This window comes from Gossypium raimondii, chromosome 11 (assembly GCF_025698545.1).
Source record: "Gossypium raimondii isolate GPD5lz chromosome 11, ASM2569854v1, whole genome shotgun sequence".
NCBI lineage: Eukaryota > Viridiplantae > Streptophyta > Magnoliopsida > Malvales > Malvaceae > Gossypium > Gossypium raimondii.
In genome coordinates this window covers 48,025,600-48,049,733 of record NC_068575.1, presented here as the reverse complement: position 1 = coordinate 48,049,733, position 24,134 = coordinate 48,025,600, and the positions used below count along the sequence as shown (strand labels likewise).

General features: G+C 34.0%; 2 protein-coding genes across 2 annotated transcripts; one reads left to right on the top strand and one right to left on the bottom strand.

The window, feature by feature from the left end:
• The first annotated feature begins 1,961 nt into the window (after positions 1-1,961).
• Positions 1,962-10,845, top strand: LOC105803464 (chitin elicitor receptor kinase 1). Its single transcript, XM_052624504.1, has 11 exons — positions 1,962-2,713; positions 3,556-3,714; positions 4,130-4,320; positions 5,694-5,783; positions 6,324-6,417; positions 6,498-6,649; positions 6,738-6,829; positions 8,748-8,886; positions 9,108-9,206; positions 9,299-9,484; positions 10,466-10,845. Exons 1-10 carry the CDS (start codon positions 2,071-2,073, stop codon positions 9,461-9,463), a joined length of 1,824 nt encoding a protein of 607 aa, XP_052480464.1. The 5' UTR covers positions 1,962-2,070; the 3' UTR covers positions 9,464-9,484; positions 10,466-10,845.
• A 4,526-nt stretch (positions 10,846-15,371) lies between these two features.
• Positions 15,372-18,198, bottom strand: LOC105800995 (uncharacterized). Its single transcript, XM_052623679.1, has 6 exons — positions 18,133-18,198; positions 17,548-17,854; positions 17,129-17,415; positions 16,712-16,781; positions 15,697-15,984; positions 15,372-15,589 (listed from the first exon to the last, which is right to left on the bottom strand). Exons 1-6 carry the CDS (start codon positions 18,196-18,198, stop codon positions 15,372-15,374), a joined length of 1,236 nt encoding a protein of 411 aa, XP_052479639.1.
• Positions 18,199-24,134: the final 5,936 nt, after the last annotated feature.

The following is a 24,134-nucleotide window of genomic DNA, read 5'->3' as shown; positions in this document are numbered from 1 at the left end:
GGTTGAACTTACGCCTGTGACCGCACTCCCGTTGATAGGGAGCTTGAGTTGCAGTGTAACATCCTGTACAGTGATGGTGCACTCCCCACACAACAAATGAAATGTGTGGGTCTCCGAGCGCCGTCCCTCAACTAAAGCGGATATTAAGTCGTATCGCAAATCAAACGTCCGGATCAATTTTGCTAATCTGAATCCGACTAACTCCAAGTATGGCATGAGGCATTCATTCAACAGATAGCCTACACTATTCACACGACCCCTCAACGTGCGGTATGTGCCCTGACACTATTAAATTACCAAAATAGTTAATATAAACTAAATTAATTTCGTAAATTACGTGAGTAACAAAAAATAATTTTATTACCATCTCATTAACAGTTTTTTATATGTGATCATATCAAAGAACCCATTTAGTAATTTGCAATTTTAAAAAAATGAATTCAATTAGTTTGTTGCAGAAAACACAGATGATAGGTAAATAATTTGGATTTGAGCCTTTTATCTCAATAATAGGAGAATAACAATTTTCGATAATTAATTTCTAAATGGTCCATTTTCAATAATTATCGAAACACATTAATATTATATAGTAAATAATACAATAAATATAGTACAATAATAAAATAATTACAATAAAAATCTCATAAATTCTCATATTTTACCTACATAAAAAATTTATGTTAGTTTATAGTAATAATATAATTAAAATAAACCAAAATTATTTAAACAAATAAAACATACAAATCCAAAAATAAAATAGAAACATATGTTTAGTTTCTTTCAAACAAACTATAAAAATATATAAAACAAAATTAATCAACATCTCAATCAATAAAAAAATTGTCAAATAAATCAAAAATAAAAAAATAATTACATTCATAACAAATCACAATAAACATTAAACTAAACAAATAATTAACCTAATAATAAATTACTAACAAAATAAAATTTAAAAAGACATAAAATTTACATTCATAACCTAACAAATCACAATAAACATTAAACTAAATAAACAATTTATAATAGTTACTAACAAAATAACTTTAAAATAAATTAAAAACAACATAAAAATGACAATAAAAAACTAAATAATACTGACAAAATAATTTATAACAATTTCTCATCATAATCCCTTCTATTTAAAAAAGAAAGAAAGAAAAATACCTTATCCTTCTCTTTTTTCTTCCCCTTCTCTTCTTCTAAAGAAAGAAAAATACCTTATCCTTCTCTTTTTTCTTCCCCTTCTCTTCTTCTCCACTATTGCTATTTTTTTTTACCGTTCCTCTTCTTTTCTAAAGGGGGACCATGGTTATAAGGTCCCCCAAATCTCTCTCCCTATTTCTTCTCTTTCTTCTCGTGGCCTGAGGATGGGAATAGATTGCGCTGAAGGATTGTGCTGACAGACAGGACTGAAGCCTGGCACCAGTGTCACCTACTTGCCTAGCACCACCCCCTGCTGACCTATATCTGTATTTTATAATCGGGTTTAGTATAAACCCATATATTTTGAGTGCCGCTAATCATAATGGCGTGACCTATTAAAATATTATTATTTTTACATAAAACTATTTTTTGTCGAAAAAATAAGGTGGTATCACCTATGCAGCATCCTCCACCCCTCAAGCGTCCTATTTTCGTATATAATTGTACATACACACTATTTTCGAATTTAATTTTATTTTATAATATTGGTGTAAAAAAGCTGCATATATATGTAAATTAGCCAAAATCTAGTATTGTATTTGCATAGTATTTATTTGAGAAATAGTATTTATATTTTCTTAAAATTCTTTTTATCATGTCTATAATATATCTAGTGATTATATCGTTATGTGAACCGCTTGGTACGACACAAGCGTACGCAATACGACAATCAATACAATGAAAAGAAAAAGAGTCAAAATGACTCCCAATAATGATTTGCCACGTCATCATCACTTTTGTTCTACTACTGTTTCATTTCCAACGACTAAGCTCAACGGTCTCAGCTCTGAAATATCATCCAACCTCTTCCTTGACTTGGATTATTAAAACCCCCAAAATCCCAACGTACGGATTTCACATTCCAAAATGTTACTTAAATTATTCCCAATTCCGTTGTTTGTTATCTTAACTTTCTCCATTTCCGTAGAATCAAGATGCACCAGAAGCTGCACGGCCTTAGCATCCTACTACGTTCCGCCAAACTCAAGCTTGACCTTCGTATCCGAGCTTTTTAATTCGACCCTTGTTCCTTCCTCCACGTTAAATTTTGACTCAATCCTTAGTTACAACAAACAAGTTGCCAACAAAGACAGCGTCGAAATTGGTACTAGACTCAATGTTCCTTTCCCTTGCGATTGCATCAACGGCTCATTACCCGCCCACGAGTTCAGCTACAGAGTTAGGTCACACGACACTTACGACAAGATCGCCACAGAATACTACTCGAATTTGACGACGGTCAATTGGTTGCAGCCGTTCAATACCTATCCGCCGACGAATATACCCGATACTGGGACGGTTAGGGTGGTGGTTAATTGTTCGTGCGGTGACGCTACTATTTCGAAGGATTACGGGCTGTTTGTTACATATCCGCTCCGACCGGGGGAGAATTTGAGTTATGTCTTGACTCAGGCGAATCTGTCATCGGATTTGTCGGGGTTGGTGCAGAGATACAACCCCGGGGTGAATTTCAGCTCAGGGGCTGGTCTGGTATTTATCCCGGGAAGAGGTGATTTCTTTTAACATTTTTTGTTTAATTTATAGGTAAGTGAAAATGGAATAATTTTGTTGTAGGATTTTATTGTCCATACGGAGCAGATTTGCTCTCATTAGCATTTTTGTTTGATTTTGTGTTTATAGGCAACTAAATTTTTATTTAGGAAATAAAAAGGCTTTTTGTTGTTGGGGGGGGGGGGGTAGGATTCACTCTATAGGAGTGGGGTTGATCAAACGGAAAGTTTAGCTGAAAGCCATGATTGTTGTGCTACCGTATAAAGTGATGGGGCGTTCATTGCGTTTTCTAAAAGATGAGTTGTTTTCACTGTCATCAACAATTACAAGCATCTTCATTTTGCTCAGCATGCTCCGTGTCCAATAATCATTCAGGTCGATTTTTGGGAACATTTATGCCTGAGAATATTGCAAACTAGTTTGTTCTTTCAGATTACCCACGGCCACTGGAGTTTTACAATATAGTTAAAACTTGTTGATTTTAAACACCTAGGGCAAGGCATTATGCTTTCTTACGCCGACTGTCATGAATGAATGTAAATTCACCTCACTGAAGGAATTTCTTTTTCTTGTACAGATGCGAATGGTAATTTTCCACCCATCCAATCAAGGTAGCTAACGCAGCTTTAAACTTTAAAAATAGTTTGTTGTATTATTATCATTTGTTTCGACTTTGAATCCTTACATTTTCTGAATCAGTTTATTCGTTCTTTCTGTTTTGCAGCGCAGGTGATTTGGCATTCCGTGCTCGTTGCTTTTGTGATGATTATGATATTGGGATTCTGATTGACCGGAAACCCTTTTATACTTTGAGCTTATATGTTGTTTTTACATAATCAGGAAATTCGGGTGGAGTTATTGTTGGGATCTCTATAGCAGCCATAGTGGTATTGCTGTTGCTGGGAATTGGTGTATATATTGGATTTTTCCGAAAGAAGGTAAAGGGAGAAACATTATCCTCGACAGACTCCCAAGATTTATTAGCTCAAGTTGGAAATGGTAACCCTGCTGCTTCTCTTTCCCCTTTTCCTTTTAAATGTAATTGTGAGATTTTGGCCAACTAAAGATTATTTCACAAATTTTTTTTTTTTACAAGTGTTTTATACTGTGCTGCCAGTTGAATCCCTGAAAACATAGGTAATGAATTAGCAAACCCGCTAGATATACGGCCCTTCATTCCAGAATGTAGAGCAAAAGAACATGCTTGGTCTTATTTCTAATCCCCTAAAGTTCTCTATTCAAGAATTTGCACCTTAAATTCTTGCTGAGAGATTGGGATTATCTATTTGTTAGTTACAAAAACAAAATCACACCGTACTTTGCTAGTAAATCTTGATTACGTTAATCTCAATTGCTGATTGGTCCCTGCTTTTTTTTCTTCTCTATCTTTCTTTTGTTGTTGGGAATTGTTTAGCTTTTGGAAGTAAAGCAGCGGAATCAACTCCGGCTGTTGCTGCTTCTCCAGGCCTTACTGGCATTTCCATTGACAAATCAGTTGAGTTCTCTTATGAAGAACTTGCCCTGGCGACTGATAATTTCAGTATGGCTAAAAAGATTGGTGAAGGTGGTTTTGGGGCTGTTTACTATGCAAATCTGAGAGGCGAGGTTTGTAGTTGTGTATCTTTTGTTTTTATTATTAAATTATAGAAAAAAAATATCTGTTGGGTGCTTCTGTTCACGTTAAGTAAGTAATCGTTAGCTGTCTTGTACTTATTGAATATGGACTAAGCTTTAGGGACTGTCTCAAAGTTTGGCATGTTACTTTAAAATAACTAGGTTGCCCACCAGAACTGTCATATAGAGAGAAAAATTGTAGATTGGAGAAGAGATCACTTGGGTCTCAAAGTTTGGCATGTTACTTTAAAATAACTAGGTTGCCCACCAGAACTGTCATATAGAGAGAAAAATTGTAGATTGGAGAAGAGATCACTTGGGTTTCTTGCTAATATTATTGAGGGAAAGAAAAACCTTTTTCTAGCCACATATTAGAGTTTAAGAGGATGAGAATTCAGAATACCACAGTTTGGTGGATGTTCATTTGCATCTTTAATTTGCTTGCATTTCTGTCCAATATTTTGTAATGTACTTTATGTGGATGGTTGGATATAGAGCTCAAGCCTGATTGCTAGAGTTGAGCATCTAAACTAATGAGGAATGCACGTGAAAGATGCATGAATGTGATGTGTCCTATATTAGGAAGCACAACTTTGCCACTTCTTACATTTAAGAAATACAATAAAAATACATATGCACGCAAGTATTTTTTTGTTGGTGTGGGGATAAAATAAATTTATGAGAAATTAATCAAGGTTTCAAGGCGTATATCGGTGTCACTTTCTTTAAAGAGTTACTGGCAAATGAACTTTGAGGATACAATGAAACCCAATGCTTGTCTACGTTTTGCACTGATGAAAACATTCCACTGAGCACTGAGCAGAGCGTAACAAGGATATCAATTTCTATCTATAAAGAAATTTTGCCATAATTTTCTATAGAATAATCTAAGAATATAAAAGATGGTGGGGGAATAGAAAAAAACTTTTGATGTGTTTTTAAGATGTGTAAGGTAAATGGAATTTGGCTCCTATTTCTAAAAGTTCTCATATCTCTTTAGGAATACAACTATCTAAATGGATAGTCATATCTTTTAACAATAAATATAATTATTTAATAGATATCTACCTGAATAATTATGACTATTTGTTAATAATCAAGTGGCATAACTTTTGAATTTAAGAGACATAACTAATCATTATAAATAGTGACAACTTTTGGTTAATAATCAAGAGACATAACTTTTGGTTACTTATAACTTTTCATTTGCAATTCTTGAAACACTATATATTGAAAATGTTCCAACATTCTTCTGAATTGGTAGATTACTTTATGTTTTTTACAGTTAATATCCCTGCATCAATGAATCATTGCCATATTGTGTTGATTCCATATGTCACATCTCTTTATTAATTATTGTGCAGGAAGCTGCAATCAAGAAGATGGATATGCAGGCAACCAAAGAATTTCTAGCTGAATTGAAGGTTTTGACACATGTTCACCACCTGAACCTGGTAATGTACTTTCTTTTTCTCATGCTTCGAAGGCAGATATCTTTGAATAATTGTTTTTCATTAACTAGAAAACATTTCTTAAATGTTATTTTTATCTGAGTCTAGAAAACATTTTCTTAATATTCTAGGTGCGGCCCATAGGCCATAAGCCGAAGGCCAGCTTTTTGTTCTCTGTAGTTCAATGAGTCAGAGGAGTTGTCTATATCCACATATGGCACAGTTTTTCATGCATTATTTGCCCTAACTCTTATTTTCCTTAATGTTAGGAAACTTAATACAGATAATTGGATGGAGTTTATGGTATCATGCAGAATTATATTCTCACTGAGTCTACTATACATATCTTTGCAGTCGTGACAATGCACAAGTAATTAAGTTGTTTAACTTTTCAATCATTATAGTGGAATTCATTGGCCTTCCCTTTTTTCATTTATAAATTTTTCTTCCTTTATAAACATCCTCTTTCATCTATGACCTTCTATAATTCCTATTTTGGTTATTTATCTTCAAAGTGAATATTAATGTGTTTGTCCAATACAGGTGCGTTTAATTGGATACTGTGTTGAAGGCTCTCTTTTCCTAGTGTACGAATACATTGAGAATGGCAATCTAAGTCAGCATTTGCGAGGCTCAGGTGAGGTTTCTTACGCAGAAACTATCCCAAATGCAATTGATTCAGAGCAGCACTAATGGGATTCTGTTGTTTATTTCCAGGCAGGGAGCCACTTCCTTGGTCTACTCGAGTGCAAATTGCCCTCGACTCAGCCAGAGGTCTTGAATATATTCATGAGCATACTGTCCCTGTTTACATTCATCGGGACATTAAATCAGCTAATATATTGATAGACAAAAAGTTCCGTGTAAAGGTTATTCATTCCTGATCTCTCATCAGGTCGACTGTTTGAAAGCTTCTTGTTATAATTGCACTTTAATCAATTTTTAACATCAATGCAGGTTGCAGATTTTGGATTAACAAAACTGACAGAAGTTGGAAATTCATCCCTACCCACACGTCTTGTTGGGACATTTGGATACATGCCACCAGAGTAAGGGAGTAAGATAAATTTTGTTCTTATTAATTCCAAGTAATTTGTAACTCGTTAGCTGCTGTTGTTTAGGACCAGCCATAAGTTCAACAACTGGCTAGACTAATTGTCTCCTCCTCAGTAGGTTTATAGGCCAATGATCCTTTATACAAAATATTAGCTGATTTGGTGTGTCTACGTTGGTATCTTCGTTTTCCACAAAATTGTTCTAATTAATTTGAAGTAATTTGTAAGTTACTAGCTATTGTTGTTAAGGACAGGCCATAAGTTCAACAACTGGCTAGACTCTCCTATCCAGTAGGTTTATGACCATAGAGGCTAATGATCCCTTATACAAATTACTAAGCTGCATGATATGTCTACCTTCGTATCTAGTTTAATGTTAGCAACTTAGCAGCAACTGCTGTTAGAGACCAAATATTTTGTAAATTGCCTCTAGTCAATGAATTTGCGACTGGAGGAGCTTCAGATAGTTTGCATAATATTTGGCTTGGATATTGTAATTCATAATCTTCTAAATTAAATCAAACAGAAGTAGGCATAGGAACCGAAACCTATAGAATTACTTCGGCTAGGTTTGATTTTCTAAGTTGGTCTTTTAACTTATGTTATGTATGACTCGTATTTCAATTCTTTTTGTAAAAAGGGTTTTTTTATAAAAATAATATTAAAGAATTAATTAATTACGAAAATAGGTGTTTGCTACTGTAGTTTTGAGTGTTGCCTGATAAATTGACGGTACGTGAATTTTTTTAAAAAAATTGACAGAAAAAAAAGTAAAAAAAAATTGTGGTGCCGTATGATACCGGTAAATTTAAAAAAAAATTCTGATAGCAAAAGAAAAAATGAAGAAGTGAAAAAAAAAATTAGTTTGTGGCTCCAAGACAATAGCTTTTTTCCATCATTTAATTGCCTTAATGGTTTTTCCATGCATTTTAATACCTTAATGTCTGTCCTCTACATTTAATGCATTTTCCTTGCATTTAATCTAAAAAACAACTTCTTCTTCTTTTTTTTGGCCGATTAAGTCTTAACTTGATTGATATAAACATTGTCTTAAATTTAGGAGGACATGGGTTTGAGTACGCTGAAGCGTATTAACCTCTTATCTATAGGTTGAGGAGGGGTTATTAATAGTAGTTCTAGGCATTGTGTAAAAAAAGAACAGATATTATCAGTACATATAATGAGGTTGTTAAAAAAGAAACAATTTTTTTAAATCAAGGGTGCCGCCAATTAAAACAATATTTTTTTCACTTTTTCTACTTTTTTTTTCTTGTCAAAATTTTTTTATTTCATTGATGTCGCTAATATGTCAAGCAGCATCCAAAATTATTATAACAAATATTCCATTTTTCGTAATTAATTTGTTCTCTCACTTTATTTTTGTAATTAATTAATTTTTTAATATTATTTTTATAAAAAAAACTGTAAAAGGGAATCCAAAAATGGTTTAAATGATTGTGAATCAACTTAGAAGACACAAACACCCACTTGACCGAAAAAAAAAAAAAGACAGACACCCATTAACAATTGGTATTGAGGTTGTACAACAAAAAAGGGGGAGGATGTAGAACATAGTTCTGCAGTATTATAGACATGAATTAGCATTCAATTATCATGCTTATGTTTCTAAAGCCAGATGCTATTGACAGAAAACACTAATTCTCTTCTTTATTATGGAAACGAACCAATTACTATTTTTTAACCCTTAGGTTGTCCAGTTCATATTTATTACATATGGGATAAAATCTAAAAATTTGGTAGTAAAGAAGCTCTAGAAAAAACAAGAAAAAAAATTTGTTAATTAAAGCTTTGTTTGCTTCCTAAGAAGCGGGTATGCCACCAAGGAGTTTGCCATCTTTCTTTAAGGTTGGTGTTTTAAAAAATGGACTAACTTTATCCATTTTGTCTGCAGATACGCTCAATATGGTGATGTTTCTCCTAAAATAGATGTATTTGCCTTTGGGGTTGTGCTGTATGAACTGATTTCTGCTAAAGAAGCTATTGTCAAAGCAAATAGCTCCCTCGCTGAATCGAAGGGTCTGGTTGCTCTGGTTAGTATCGTTTAAATCCCTTTATTCCAATTAATGAATAGTGGTGACAGATGAGCTAAATTCCAAAGGTACTTTTTTTTTTGGTTACAATTGGAATGTGATTTGAGCAAAAAACATTAAACATTAAGATGCTATACGCATATCTTGAGTAATTCTTTTAGGAAATCAATTTTAATAAATGGAGACACTGGTTAATATTTTCTCCTTGTCTCCTTGTGCAGTTCGAGGATGGTCTTGATGAGCCTGATCCTAAAGCAGGGCTGTGCAAACTTATTGATCCGACGCTTGGAGATAATTACCCACTTGACTCTGTATTCAAGGTGAGAGCAGTTCCTGGGGGAATGATATGCATGTGGATTTTCTTTCACGATTTTGATATGACAAAACATAGGTGGCTGTTTTTATATTGCAGATGGCTCAGCTTGCCAAAGCTTGCACACAAGAAAACCCTCAACTACGACCAAGTATGAGGTCAATAGTGGTTGCCCTAATGACTCTTTCGTCCACAACAGAGGATTGGGATGTTGGTACTTTCTACGAAAATCAAGCTGTTGTCAACCTTATGTCTGGACGATAGATCAGCGAACAGGAATGAATGGTAAGACCTTTGTTGCTGTGAATTACAGCTCTTTTCCTAATGGAAACACCGAGATTTACTTCTTGGCATTTCACACTAAAATTGAGATCTATTTTTGCAAGATATTCTAATGATGCCATTTGTTTTTAGTATATATAAGATAAAAGTGTATTATAAGGGTATAGTAAAATGTTTTAGAAAAAGACACTTATCCTTGTTAAATTGAATCCAACATTTTATTAGGATAAAATCTCAATTATAATCATAAATTTTTATTTATACTTTTTGTCATCTTAAAAAATTTACTTATTTAAAGTGATTTTCAAGATGCATTGCATATGTTGAGTATAAAGTGGATTAGAATAACATTTTTTAGGGAGGAGAATTGGGTTGTTCATTTTGAGCCCTGGTTTTATCAAATATAATTCAGCATTCTCACTTCCAAGGATTTTATACTTATTCGTTCTAATGGCATTGTTTTCTTTTTAAAATTATAAGGAGCTTAGGTTAACTGTTCTTTTTTTTTAAATTTGGACCAAATTAATTTGATAGTTAAAATAAATAAATAAAATTGATATGATCCTAATTGTTACTTAAAAATATAAAAAATATAAGTTTTATGGTTAATTCCATCCAAAGTCTCTAAATCAGGAATCTAGAACATTTCAAATAATTTTTTTCAATCACTCTAATGAATTTCAATTAGATGTTAATTATGTGCCAACATCTTACTAAAACATCCTTTTATCTTTCATACTTTCCTTTTTCCTTTTATTACTACTGCTTTATACGTTTTTTTTTTCATAAATAAATACAAATAGAAATAAATAACATTTCATCTTTTGTTTTGCTCAGTGACAGTGTCAGCCTCCAAGCTGGCTATCACCTGTTTTTTTTCTCTCCCGTCAACTTTTTTTTTTCTTTCTTCTTCTTCTCATTCATCACCATCAACCCTTTTTTTCTTTCTTTTTCTCATTCACTACATATGGTTTTTTTTTTTAGTTTGCAGATATATTTTGTGGGTATTTTTGCTGTCTTCGCAAGTTGTGATGGACAAATGACGATGTCTGTCGTCAGCTAAAACTCCACTGGCCACCAGTAGTTTTTTCCGAAAAGTGGGTGACTCTTCGTCAACTTTTTAACATGTTTCTGTTTTGAAAGTATTTTAGAATAAAGAATGATTTCACGTGTCGATTTGGATATATGTTGTATGTTTTTTTGTTTTTTCATTGTTTAATAAATCTTCAGCTTTAGAAGCTTTTGTCTGCTCTTGTAGCACTTTTCTTGGTCTTGCTTATGCATGTAATCTTAATTTTACAAGTGATTTTAGGGATGATTTTGTTGTTGTCCTCTCTAGTTTGGTGAATGCTCGATTCTTTTGTCGATTTTTTGTTTGCCGTTTTGGACCACGCGGGATTGATTTCCTTATCGTATTAAGCGCTTGCAATCACTCCAGATATGTAGTACTTGAGTTGTGACAAAGTCAATTGTTAACGTGTCATAATGTTCTATTGATACTTAGGCTAAAGCCTTTGTTGTGTTGATGGAGCTTGTCCTTCACGATACGAGTGTTTGATAATTTTTCTCTGAATTGTATGGTTCCATTAATTGAATAAATTAATGAATTTACCTTTCAAAAAAAATTGTTTATATTTGGTTAAATTATGCTATTACTCTCTACACTTTATAAAAGAAGTTTATTTAATTTCTATACTTTACTTTAGTTATGTTTAGTTCTTGTACTCTTTAAATTTTAAAACTTCAGTTATCACCAAACAATAATTGTTAAATTCATTAAATTAAGTTATGTTATTTCGAATTTTGTTGCTGATGCGGTCGTTGAAAGCACCAAAAATATTCTATCCCTAATAAATAATGAAAAAGAATAGTAAAAGGGAAGTAGAGTCAAATCCTCAGGGACTGGATTTGCACAATATCTTATTCCGTGAAATCTCAGGCAGAATCTTGCCCAAGAAAACCTGCGTTCCTGAAAAAAAATAAAAAATAGCAGAATTAAAGGTTTGGATTTGGAAACGAAAAATAAAAAAAATAGAATTAAGAATATTGAATAAAAAATTCGAGGAATTAAAAATAGAGTTGAGAGAAAGAAAATTCTTATGGGAGATTCCAGCCTCCAGTTGTCTTGTTCCGCATTGGGTTCAATCCTCGGCTTTTAGATGATCCTTCCCAAACCGAATAAGCCAGTCATAGTGGACGAGGACACCTACGACCACCAGCTCCAAGGATTTAGACTTACGATTTGGTGGAACCTGACTCTAGCCAACAATCGCTTCTGTGGGATTGTCTTATGCTAGATTAACACTTCTCAATGGTGAATCCCACGCCATTTTGTCTCTTGGGCTCGCTAACCTCTGACGCAGTAAGCTAACAAACCGACTGTGCAACCTTCCCAAAACATAAAAAGCGGCCACCTTTGCATACGTTGAAAAGCTTACTTCTTAAGGGATATGGACGGAAGCGTCAGCCCCGTAGTGCGGAGAAACGATGAATACTCATTGAGAAGGCTAAGTACGGATTCTAAGCCTCATGAATCCTTTTGGGGATTTTTGACAACCTTTGGCTAGATAGATTTAGTGGCTCATGGTTGTGGTGGAAAAGAAAATAAATAAAATAAAAATGGAGATTTTATTGAAAAGAAATGTGAGAAGAATAAAAGCCTAGATTTTTAGGGAGAGAGTGTTTATAGGAAAAAATAAAAGATGGATCTCTTTTGAGTCACTTTACCCCCTATTTATAGTGCTAGGGGAGATAGTCTAATCCTACTTAAATTCCTAAAAGATAAATACATTTAATTGAAGATAAATAAAGATAAATAAAATAAAATCCTAAAAATAATCATTAATAATTAACTCAATATTAATTATCCTAATATAATTAAAATAGAGTTTAATAGAATAAAATCTCTTCTTTTTGCATTTCAACCCTTGTGTCCTCCATGCTTGCACTTTTGGCACCAACTTTTTCTTGTGTCGCACATTGGCCCATTTTATCCCTCAATTCACGCTTTTGGCCCTTAATTTTACTTTTGCCTCAAATTTAGTCCCTATGAGATAAAAGATCATAAATAGCTCAAATTAGCAGGATCATACTCAGAATAAATATATAATTAATACATAAAAATACGTTATTCTTGAGTGTTGTCAAATTCCCCCTACTTAGCCCATGCTTGCCCTCAATTATGGTTCCTATCTACTGTGAAAGTTAGATTCTGCCATAAAAGAAATACCACTCCAAAATTTTATAAAAATCAATAAAAAATGCATATGAAAAATAAAGACAACCCTAAGCTTGCTTTAAGTAAAACAGAAAAAGTTTTCCAATTAATACACAAAAAAATTAGAATCGGCTTGAATTATTTAATGAAAATTAGGTAAATTACGAAACCTACCAAGACACCCTATTTGCTTCCTCCTTTAGTCCCCAAATTATTATATTTTTTTCTTTTTTTCTCTTTTTTTTATTATGCTTTAGGAATATACTGAACCTTTTGACGCGAAGAAAGATGATGATAAGCACCCCAACCCTAAGCATTTCATTGACAGAGACTCTAATTTATTATATATTTTTTTCTTTAGAACACATCGAACCTTTTGACGCGAAGAGAGATGACAGCCAAGCACCTCACCCCGGTTACTCAGCTCAACATGTTCTTAAAAATTAATTCCGGTTAGCGGAGTTTTACCTAGCACGTCACACAACCTTTTGGCGCGAAATAGGATGACAACCCAAGCACCCTGCCCTGGTTACTCAGTCAGTCATGTTTTTAAGCTGCACTCATAACCACGGAAACATTAAATGACATTTTAATAATAACTTTTTTTATGAGGACTTTAGAGAAATAATAATAATCAAGTGTCAAAAAAAATAAGTTTCAGTAATTACCTTAATAGTCATCAACATATTTTAGTATGCAAACATATTAAATGTCCACTTTGTATTAAACTTGATCAATTTTACGAAAAGCAAGATAAAGTTAACTCTATGAGTCACAATTATTTTTAGCCTAATAATAATAAAACAGTGGAGATGGCATCAATTATGGAAAATCCGTAATTTCCTCATAAAATAAGAATCATGCTTGTAGGTCAAACAGTAGGCAATTCTTGGTAAAAATCTTGGGCATGAAAAGAGGCAGGAAGTTCTAAAAAAATAAATATGGACAGAATGGAGCCTCAAGAAGCAACACTAGCCAAAAATAATCACAGCAACAGCAACAACAACCAAAATCACAGCAGAAAATGATAGTAATAACGAAGAGTTCCTCCCCCTACTGAAAGCACATTGTCCTCAATGTGGACGAAAAGAAATAAATAGGTAGAAAAGTTTAGAAAAACTCCCCGTGTTGTTTCTGTCGATCGCATATGATGGCAATGAGCTCGGTCAGTTGCTGGCTAAAGGTTTCAAGTTGGACCTCAATGCGCTCTAAGCGTTGCTCAACGGTTTTCTTCGCATTTTCGCTCAGTTTTATCTAAGCAAAAGAAGAAAAATTTATTAATATCCAAATAAGTAAAATAAAATAAATTAAAGAAAAAAATAAAAAAATAAAAATTGAGTTGCCTCCCAACAAGCGATTGTTTAACGTCTTTAGCTTGACGCCGTTATTGGTTCTATGGTGGTTCCAAATGGATTTTCTCAACTGTGTGGGCTTGAAAATTCTCATAAAACGGCTTCAACTGCTGGCAATTGAATACGAACCGCTTTCCAGATTCTTCACTCTCTATTTCAACCGCTCCATATGTGAACACTTTAGTAACAATAAAAGGTCATTGCCATCGTGATCGAAGCTTACTTGGGAATAACTTTAACACAGAGTTATAAAGTAAAATTTTTTGTCCTACCGAAAAATGCTTCTGAGCTATTCTCTTATTGTGAACAACTTTGTCTTGTCTTTATAAATGTGAGCATTTTCATAGGTATCATTGCGAATTTCTTCTAACTCTTGGATGTCTAACTTCCTTGCCTTTCCTACGGGTTCTAACTCCATGTTACATTGTCGAACAAACCAATAGGCTTTATGTTCCAATTCGACCGGAAGGTGGCAAGCTTTACCAAAAACAAGTCAATACGGGGTCATACTAATCGGTCCCTTATATGCAGTTCGATAGGCCCAAAGTGCGTCATTTAGCCGAAGGCTCCAATCCTTTCGGTTAGGACGAATTGTTTTCTTCAAAATAGTCTTAATTTCCCTGTTCGAGACATCGGCTTGACCATTCATTTGGGGATGGTAAGCCGTAGCTATACGGTGGTGGACTTTGTATTTTGCCAACAGTGCCTCCATGACCTTATTGCAAAAGTGGGTGCCACGATCACTGATTAGGGCTCGATGTGTGCCAAACCTAGGAAAAATAGTTCGTTTTAAAAAATCCATAGCAGTTTTGGCATTATCATTGTGAGTAGGCTTTGCTTCTATCCACTTAGAAACATAGTCTACTACAAGAATTATATATACATTACTAAATGAAGAAATAAATGGGCCCATGAAATAGATGCCCCATACATCAAAGATTTTGCATACATGAATCGGAGAGAGGGGCATTTGATTTTGTTTAGTGATGTTACCTGTATGTTAGCACCTATCGCAAGACTTACAGAAGTTATATGCGTCTCGAAAAATTGTAGGCCAATATAGCTCACATTCTAACACCTTATGAGCGGTCCACTTAGGGCCAAAGTGACCTCCGCAAGCTTCAGCATGACAAAAATTAAGGATAGAAGTTACCTCAGTTTCTGGAACACATCTTCGTATTATCTGGTCTGAACAGTGTTTCCATAAGTATGGGTCATCCCAAATGTAATATCGAGCGTCGCGTCTAAGCTTGTCCCTCAGGGAACGTGCTAACTTAGTGGGTAATGATCCTGTCACTAGAAAGTTTACTATATCTGCATATCATGGGAGACGTGTCTTGGTCGAGAATAGGCTCTCCTCAGGGAATTCTTCCTTAATAGGGATGTCGTCAAAAGGTACTTTTATTCTGCTTAAGTGGTCAGCCACTAAATTCTCGCATCCCCTTTTGTCTCGAATCTCGATGTCAAATTCTTGGAGCAGCAAAATCCACCTAATGAGCCTCAGTTTTGCTTCCTTCTTCGAGATCAAGTACCTGAGGGCTGCATGATCAGAAAAAATAATTACTTTAGATCCCAATAAATAAGACCGAAATTTGTCTAAAGTAAATACAACGGCTAAGAGTTTTTTTCTGTAGTGGTATAGTTGCTTTGCGCAGCATCTAGAGTTTTCGAGGCATAACATATGACATTTGGTTCTTTGTCTATCCTTTGCCCCAACACGGCTCCTACACTGCGCTCGCTGGCATCACACATAATTTCAAATGGGTATTTCCAATCTGGTGGTTGCACTATAGGAGCGGAGACTAACTTTTGCTTGAGTGTATCAAATGCCTCCTTACATTTTGGGTCAAACTCAAATTTCTTATCCTTCTGCAACAACTGACACAATGGTTCAGCTACCTTCGAGAAGTTTTTTATGAAGCGCCTGTAAAACCCTGCATGGCCAAAGAAAGAACGAATTTCCCTCACAGTGGAGGGATAAGGCAAAGAATTTATAATATCAATTTTGGCCTTATCGACTTCAATTCCTTTAGATGAAACAACATGTCCCAGAATTAAACCCTTATCTACCATAAAATGACACTTTTCATAATTCAAGACAATATTAAATTTTATGCACCTACTCAGAATTATCGTTAGGTTTTTAAGGCATTCATCAAAACAACTCCCATATATAGTAAAATCATCCATAAAAACTTCGATAATTTTTTCTACATATTCAGAAATATACTCATCATGCATCTTTGGAAGGTGGCCGGCGCATTGCAAAGACTGAATGACATCTTTCTGTACGCAAATGTACCAAATGGGCATGTAAAAGTGGTCTTTTCTTGGTCCTCCGATGCGACTGGAATTTGAAAGAAACCTGAATATCCATCAAGACAACAAAAGTGAGTTTTTCCGGCTAATCTTTCAAGCATTTGATCTATAAAAGGAAGAGGGAAATGATCTTTTCTAGTGTATGAGTTCAACTTCCTGTAATCAATGCAGACGCGCCACCCATTTTGTACTCGGGTAGGTACCAAGTCACCTTCAGCATTTTTCTTTACTGTCACGCTTGTTTTTTTGGGGCACAACTTGAACCGAACTTACCCACCTATTGTCAGAAATAGGGTAAATTACGTCAGCATCCAAAATCTTGATTATTTCTTTTTTTACTACCTCTATCATATTTGAATATAGCCGTCTTTGCACCTCTTGCCTCAGTTTCGTGTCTTCCTCCAAGTAGATCCTGTGTGTGCACGTCAAAGGACTTATCCCTTTTAAGTCTGCAATGGTCCAGCCAATCGCCTCCTTATGAATTTTTAGTATATGAACCAAACTTTCCTCTTCATGTGTGGAGAGTCTATTGGATATTATGACTGGTAGGGTATTACCCTTCCCCAAAAATACATATTTTAGATGCTCAGAAAGCGGTTTCAACTCCAACTCTGGCGCATGTATAATAGAAGGTAACAATTTAGTATTTGGAGATAATAACTCATTAACAAATTCAAATTCATCAAGTTTAGAATTATCTCCTTAAATTGACTCAAAATTTTCTTTCACAAAAGAGTCAATTATGTCAATACGATTTACGCTCAAGATTTCACTTGGATGGCTAATGGCGTCGTAGACATTAAACTTTATGATCTTTCCATCAAACTCCATCGTGAGAGTTCCACTTCGAACATCAATTTTAGTACTAACTGTACTAAGGAACGGTCGACCCAACAGGAGATCTGAAGATCCAGAAGTGTTATCCTCCTCCATTTTGATCACAACAAAATCTGCAGGGAAAATAAGTTCGTTAACTTTTACCAGAACATCCTCGAGTACTCCTTCTGGAAGCACAACAGACTTGTCCGCCAATTGAATGATAACACCTATTTTTGTCAAAAAACCCACGTTAAGTGATTCATAAATAGAATACGACATTACATTTATAGAAGCCCCTAGATCACACATAGCCTTCTTAATTCCCAGATGGCCTATTTTGCATGGTATTGCAAACATGCCCTTATCCTTGCATTTTGCTGACATTTTCCGCTGTAACCCTGTGGATACATTCTCACCAACATTCACCCTTTCATTACCTGTTAATTTACGCTTGTTGGTGTAAAGCTCTTTAAGAAATTTAGCATACCACGGTATTTGCTTGATGGCGTCCAACAGCGGAATGTTGATCTCGACATTCCTAAATGTTTTGAGGATTTCCTTGTCCTCTTTACCTCTTCGACATTGGTTGAATCGTTCTGGAAACAGAGGTTGAATTTTAGGTAATGGAGGCTTCGGTCGGACCTGTTCATCTTTCTTGGGTTTTTCCTAGGCGATTTCTTGGGCAAGATTCTTGTCAGGAATCGATTCCAGTACCTTTCCGCTTCACAACATCACTGCATTTGTGTTTTGTCTAGAATTTGGTTCTGTTTGTGACAGCAGTTTCCCTTGAGAGGTTAATTTCTCGATCGATGTGGTCAACTCTCTGATGGACGCCTCGGTTTTCTATTGGAAATCCTTAGTCTCTTTTTGGAAATTAAGAGTTTGCTGTTGAAAATCAAGAACATTAGCTGCTAACTTATTGAGTATGGTTTCTAGAAAATTACCTGAACCTTGCGGCTGTTGCGAAAACTGATTTTGGTATGGCTGGTTATTTCGTGGATTGGCCCCATAACTTAAGTTAGGATGGTCCTTTCACCCTGGGTTATATGTATTAGCGTAGGGGTCGTACTGCCTTTGTAGCGGCCCAGGGAAATTTCCCACAGCATCCAAATGGGTCACGGTATCATCATACAAACTGGGACATGCATCAGTCGCGTGATCAGGTGTAGCACATATTCCGCATAACCGAGCTGTCTTCGCTTTTTCTGTAGTAAGAGAGTTCATCAAATTAGTAAGTCTATCAACTTTATCCTCTAAGGTTGAATTACTTAGCTGGTGAACCCTTTTAGGGGGTTCAGTATTGGCTCAAAACTGTTGAGAATTTGTAGCCATCGTGAAGATCAAGTCTCTCGCTTGTTGGGGAGTCATGTTGACCAATGCTTCTCAACTAGCGGCGTCTACCATATTCATCTCCATGGGCTTCAAACCTTCGTAAAAGTATTGGAGGAGAGATTGCTCCGTTATACCATGTTGTGGACAGCTTGCACACAACTTTTTAAACAGTTCCCAATAATCGTAAAGGGACTCAGCTTCTTTTTGCCTTATTCCAACGATCTCTCTTCTTAGCTCAGCTGCTCGAGACGCTGGAAAAAATCTGTTCAGAAATAAACGAGATAGATTAGCCCAAGTTGTAATAGATCCAGGGGGTAAATAAAATAATCATTCCTTAGCGGAATCTGCTAGGGAGAAAGGGAAAGTACGCAATTTAATCTGATCCTCAGTTACCCCTTGAGGTTTCATGCTAAGACAAACCATATGAAATTCTTTTAGATGCTTATGGGGATTTTCACGATAAGTTGGCAGTAACTGGATTAAACCTGACTTCAACTCAAAATCAGTATCCACAGTAGGAAACGCGATGCACAATGGCGGTTGTTCTGTCGGAGCTTCGGCAAGTTGCCGAATCGTTTGAGCCATTGGTTGGTATGCTAGATTCGGGTTTTCGTTAACCCTAGCGTTAAGCACTTCTTCTAGTGAGTCGACTTCTACTTTTTTACTTTCAAGTGTTCGAGTAGGGTTTTCATTAACCCTAGACTCAGCTTCGTCATCGACTTCGATTTCTGGCGGTGGGTTACTTTGAGTTCCAACCACCGCTGACTGCTTTTTCCGTAACTTTGTCTCCTTGCGATTAGCTCTAGTAGTCTTCTTAATTTCTGAATCAAACGCAAGAGTACCTGGAGCAGATCTGGTCATAAGAAACAAAAAAAAAGATTAGTACGTTGTCAGTCCCTGGCAACGGCGCCAAAATTTGATGCGGTCGTTGAAAGCACCAAAAATATCCTATCCCTAATAAGTAATGAAAAAGAATAGTAAAAGGGAGGTAGGGTCAAATCCTCAGGGACTGGATTTGTACAATATCTTATTCCGTGAAATCTCGGGCAGAATCTTGCCCAAGAAAACCTGCGTTCCTGAAAAAAAATAAAAAAAATAGCAGAATTAAAGGTTTGGATTTGGAAACGAAAAATAAAATAAAAAATAGAATTAAGAATATTGAATAAAAAATTCGTGGAATTAAAAATAGAGTTGAGAGAAAGGAAATTCTTATGGGAGATTTCAGCCTCCAGTTGTCTTGTTCTGCCTTGGGTTCAATCCTAGGCTTTTAGATGATCCTTCCCAAACTGAATAAGTCAATTATAGTGGAAGAGGACACCTACAACCATCAGCTCCAAGGATTTAGACTTACGATTTGGTGGAACCTGACTCTAGCCAACAATCGCTTCTGTGGGATCGTCTTATGCTAGATCAACACTTCTCAATGGCGAATCACACGCCATTTTGTGTCTTGGGCTCGCCAACCTCTAACGCAGTAAGCTAACGAACCAACTGTGCAACCTTCCTAAAACATACAAAGCGGCCGCCTTTGCATACGTTGAAAAGCTTACTTCTTAAGGGATATGGAAGGAAGCGTCAACCCCGTAGTGTGTAGAAACGATGAATACTTGTTGAGAAGGCTAAGTACTGATTCTAAGCCTCATGAACCCTTTTGGGGATTTTCGACAACCTTTGGCTAGATAGATTTAGTGGCTCATGGTTGTGGTGGAAAAGAAAATAAATAAAATAAAAATGGAGATTTTATTGAAAAGAAATATGAGAAGAATAAAAGCCTAGACTTTTAGGGAGAGAGTGTTTACAGGAAAAAATAAAAGATGGATCTCTTTTGAGTCACTTCACCCCCTATTTATAGTGCTAGGGGAGATAGTCTAATCCTACTTAAATTCCTAAAAGATAAATAAATTTAATTGAAGATAAATAAAGATAAATAAAATAAAATCCTAAAAATATTCCTTAATAATTATCTCAATATTAATTATCCTAATATAATTAAAATAGAGTTTATATCTTCTTTTTGCATTTCAACCATTGTGTCCTCCATGCTTGCACTTTTGGCACCAACTTTTTCTTGTGTCGCATATTGACCCATTTTATCTCTAAATTCACTCTTTTGGCCCTTAATTTTACTTTTGCCTCAAATTTAGTCCCTATGAGATAAAAGATCATAAATAGCTCAAATTAGCAGGATCATATTCAGAATAAATACATAATTAATACATAAAAATACGTTATTCTAGAGTGTTATCAGTTGCTGTCTCTAGACTTTTACTTTTAAATATATTACATGATATAGATAGATTAGTTCTAATATTGAGTGAAATAAAATTCTAATTTCTTGATATTATTTTAATAAAAGTTTGAAGTTTACCTAAAATATATTAATAATATTTAATAAATGAAATTATATTAGTAAATTTTATTAAAAATAAGTTTTAAATTTTGCTAAATATTATTAATATTTCATAATTTTTAATGTAAAATTTTAAGAAATTAAATATGATATAAATCTCAAAGGTTGTTACAACAACCTTCCCATAACATCCAAAACTTTTGGTAGACAACTGCGATCGTTATAATGAGAATTGATTATATATTATTTCTATCTGAAACATTTAAATTATATTTCAACTAAAGTACATTTACAACTTCTAAGTGTCACTATAAAAATTAAATTTAAATAATAATTGATAATGTATTTTTAAATTCTCATAAAAACATTTTAAAATTTGGAAAATAATTATTTACTAAATAATCCCATTGATTTTAACACGGTTTAATTTTTTATATTCATTAAAACATTATTATCTTTTTAAATAAAATTATTTTCTAACTTTTTAAAGATTTTATATAAAATATAAAAATATTAATATTGCTACTTTATAAAAATAAATTTTGATTTTTTCTAAACTGAATTAAGACTCTATTCATTATTGACATTAACTCAATTATCCATTTAAATAATCTTTAGTCATTTATTCAGTTGATGTGAGTCAATCATACATTAACTTGATTATAAAAATATTAAAATATTATTTTATATACAAATCAAATTAAATTTTTATGAGAGTATTTTGACCTTTTTATATAATAAATTAATAAAAATTGATTATTATAAAATTTTAACTATAAACACATACATAATAAACCATTAATTTTATCATTATAACTAGAGTAAACTATTCAGATAGTCACTTAAGTTTTAGCATGTTTTTGCTTTGATCACCGATTTTTTTTTTTTTTGGTTAATTTAGTCACACTCTCCTTAAAAGCAATTTTTTATTTTTATCACTCCACCCTTAAAATGTGTTTGGTCATCAGATGGAATGCTAACGAGCTTGGTATAATAACAAATTAGTCCTTAATCTTTACTCATTTTGTTAATTTAGTCTTGACTTTGAAAAATTCAACAAATTTAACCATTAACATTTACATATCTGTCAATTTAATCTAATTCTAAAAATAAAAAATACATAAATATGTATACAATATTCAAAAAAAATATAAAAAGAGGTATTTAAGATTTTAAATATATTCAAATTATGTGGGTAACACCCAAAATCAATTATCTAGAAGCATCAAGCATATAAATTCAGCAATTTTGTTAACCCTAGAAACAGACAAGGCTATTGCATCGGTTCAAATTGTCCGGTACGGCTCTGGCGATGGTGTTGCTCGAGAGATCGAGGTGTTGAATTAAGACTTGTTAAAGCTGAGAAATTATGGAACATTTCCCCGGAAATGTTGTTTCAAGACAGGTTTATACCGATGGCTCTTTGTTGTTCAATAGCAGACGATGAAGAACAACAGATTTATACCCTGACTTGCTGAAGTGGATTCATCAAGGTTCCATTCTAATTATTTTCATCGGTTTACTCGGTTGTGTTCTTCCAGGAATGTATTCAGGTTCAGCAGAGCTTCCTTGTTTGTTTCTAGGGAATCTCCATTGACAACATTAGCTGTAAATTATATTCAGACACAGAAATCAATGTCTCAAACATGTTGTATAAAAGAAAGATTTCGATGCATGCATGTGAAAATTCAGTATCAAAAGCAAGTTTTCAAGCATTTCAACTGATCAAAGAATCTCCAGTGGAGAATCGTAAACTGATAAAAAGAATATTAAAATTACATACCTGAAATCATAAGGGAGAATATATGAACAAAGTGAAACGCTATGAAATAGCTTGATCTCCTGATATAATGATCTTCTTCTTCATGTTTTAATTTTCAGTTATTTTTTCGAATAATGAGCTACTTAATTAAGCACCCCATCAAATTAAAACATTTGAACAAATTTGCTGAATTTATATGCTTCATGCTTTTAGATAATTAGATTCTGGGTATTACCACATAATTTGAATATATTTAAAACTTTTAAATATATCTTTTATAATTTTTGAATATTTTATACATATTTTTATATATTTTAATATTTTTAAATTTAATTTGCATTTTTAATTTTAGAATCAAGACCAAAATGGCACAATGTATAATTATTAATGGGGGTTAAATTTGTTGAATTTTCCAAAATCAAGATAAAATTACAAAATGAGTAAACATTAATTGCTAAATTTGTTATTATAGGAGGCCATGCCAGTATTTTGTTTGGTGACCAAACACATTTTAATGGTGGAGTGACTAAAATGAGAAGTTGACTCACTAAATTAACAAAAAAAAAAAATCAATGATCAAAACAAAAACATGCAAAAAACTTAGGTGATTATCAGAAAAGTTTGCCTAAATAACTAAAGCATCAATTGATTATAATATTAATTCTTAATGAATATATTTGTGACCTATTTTTTTCATATAGATTTTTAATAAATATACTTATTTTATATATTTTCACTAATATGTTGGTTGTACCCTAAGTCTAGCATGTATTTCAATTTTTGAAGGGTCAACAACTCAAACCCTAAAAACCTTTCAAAGCATTTTACTCTCTTCGATTAAGCTTTCACCTCTCACCCCGCAGGCCTTTACATTGTCATCCCTCATCCGCTGCAAACATGGGATATTTTTATTAAGGTATGAAAGAATGCTTCTGCTAGCTGAAGGTTTGTACAGATGCGTCTGTGGCTAGTTAGGCAGTTAGATAATTTTGTTAGTAGTTAGGCATTGTAGTTGAGATAGGTGTGAGTTAAGTCAGTTAAAGTCAGTTTGTTTCATTGTAATCAGTTCATTTTTAGTTAATGTATCAACTAAGAATCAATTAGGTTGTTTGTTAGACTGAGTTTCTTAGCTGGTTCATTAGCAATCCTTGTATAAGTATGATGCTCAATCTTTTTAAGTTATTAGAGCTTATGAAATAAAATAAGTAGACCTGTTTAGTTTTTCGTTTTCTTATTCTATGATTGAATCAAACATGGTATCAGAGCTAGTGATTGTTTTGGTTGTGTGAAGAGTTTATTGCTGTTACTTGGTTGTCAAGGTAGATTCTTGTTGAGTGTTCTTGTGTTGATCTTTATGGATCCAGAAATGGTCTCTAGAAATGCTGGTAGTCAGCATCAATCTTCTTCAAATGCTGCTGAACAGGTACATTCCCATGGCTTAGGCTCAATGTCAGCCTTGCATGGAGTGGTCAGAAGAGTTCAATAGTTTCCAAAACATAAGA

Excerpts from the sequence above, each read along its gene's own strand:
- LOC105800995 (XM_052623679.1), bottom strand. The coding sequence starts at position 18,198 with ATGGGGCCAATCCACGAAATAACCAGCCATACCAAAATCAGTTTTCGC. Across the intron at positions 17,416-17,547 it reads AGCAAAATGCAAGGATAAGG|GTGTTATCATTCAATTGGCG; the intron begins GCATGTTTGCAA and ends TGACAAAAATAG. Across the intron at positions 16,782-17,128 it reads ATCCAAGTGAAATCTTGAGC|GATCTACTTGGAGGAAGACA; the intron begins GTAAATCGTATT and ends GTGCACACACAG.
- LOC105803464 (XM_052624504.1), top strand. The coding sequence starts at position 2,071 with ATGTTACTTAAATTATTCCCAATTCCGTTGTTTGTTATCTTAACTTTC. Across the intron at positions 6,418-6,497 it reads TCAGCATTTGCGAGGCTCAG|GCAGGGAGCCACTTCCTTGG; the intron begins GTGAGGTTTCTT and ends GTTTATTTCCAG. Across the intron at positions 6,650-6,737 it reads ACAAAAAGTTCCGTGTAAAG|GTTGCAGATTTTGGATTAAC; the intron begins GTTATTCATTCC and ends ACATCAATGCAG.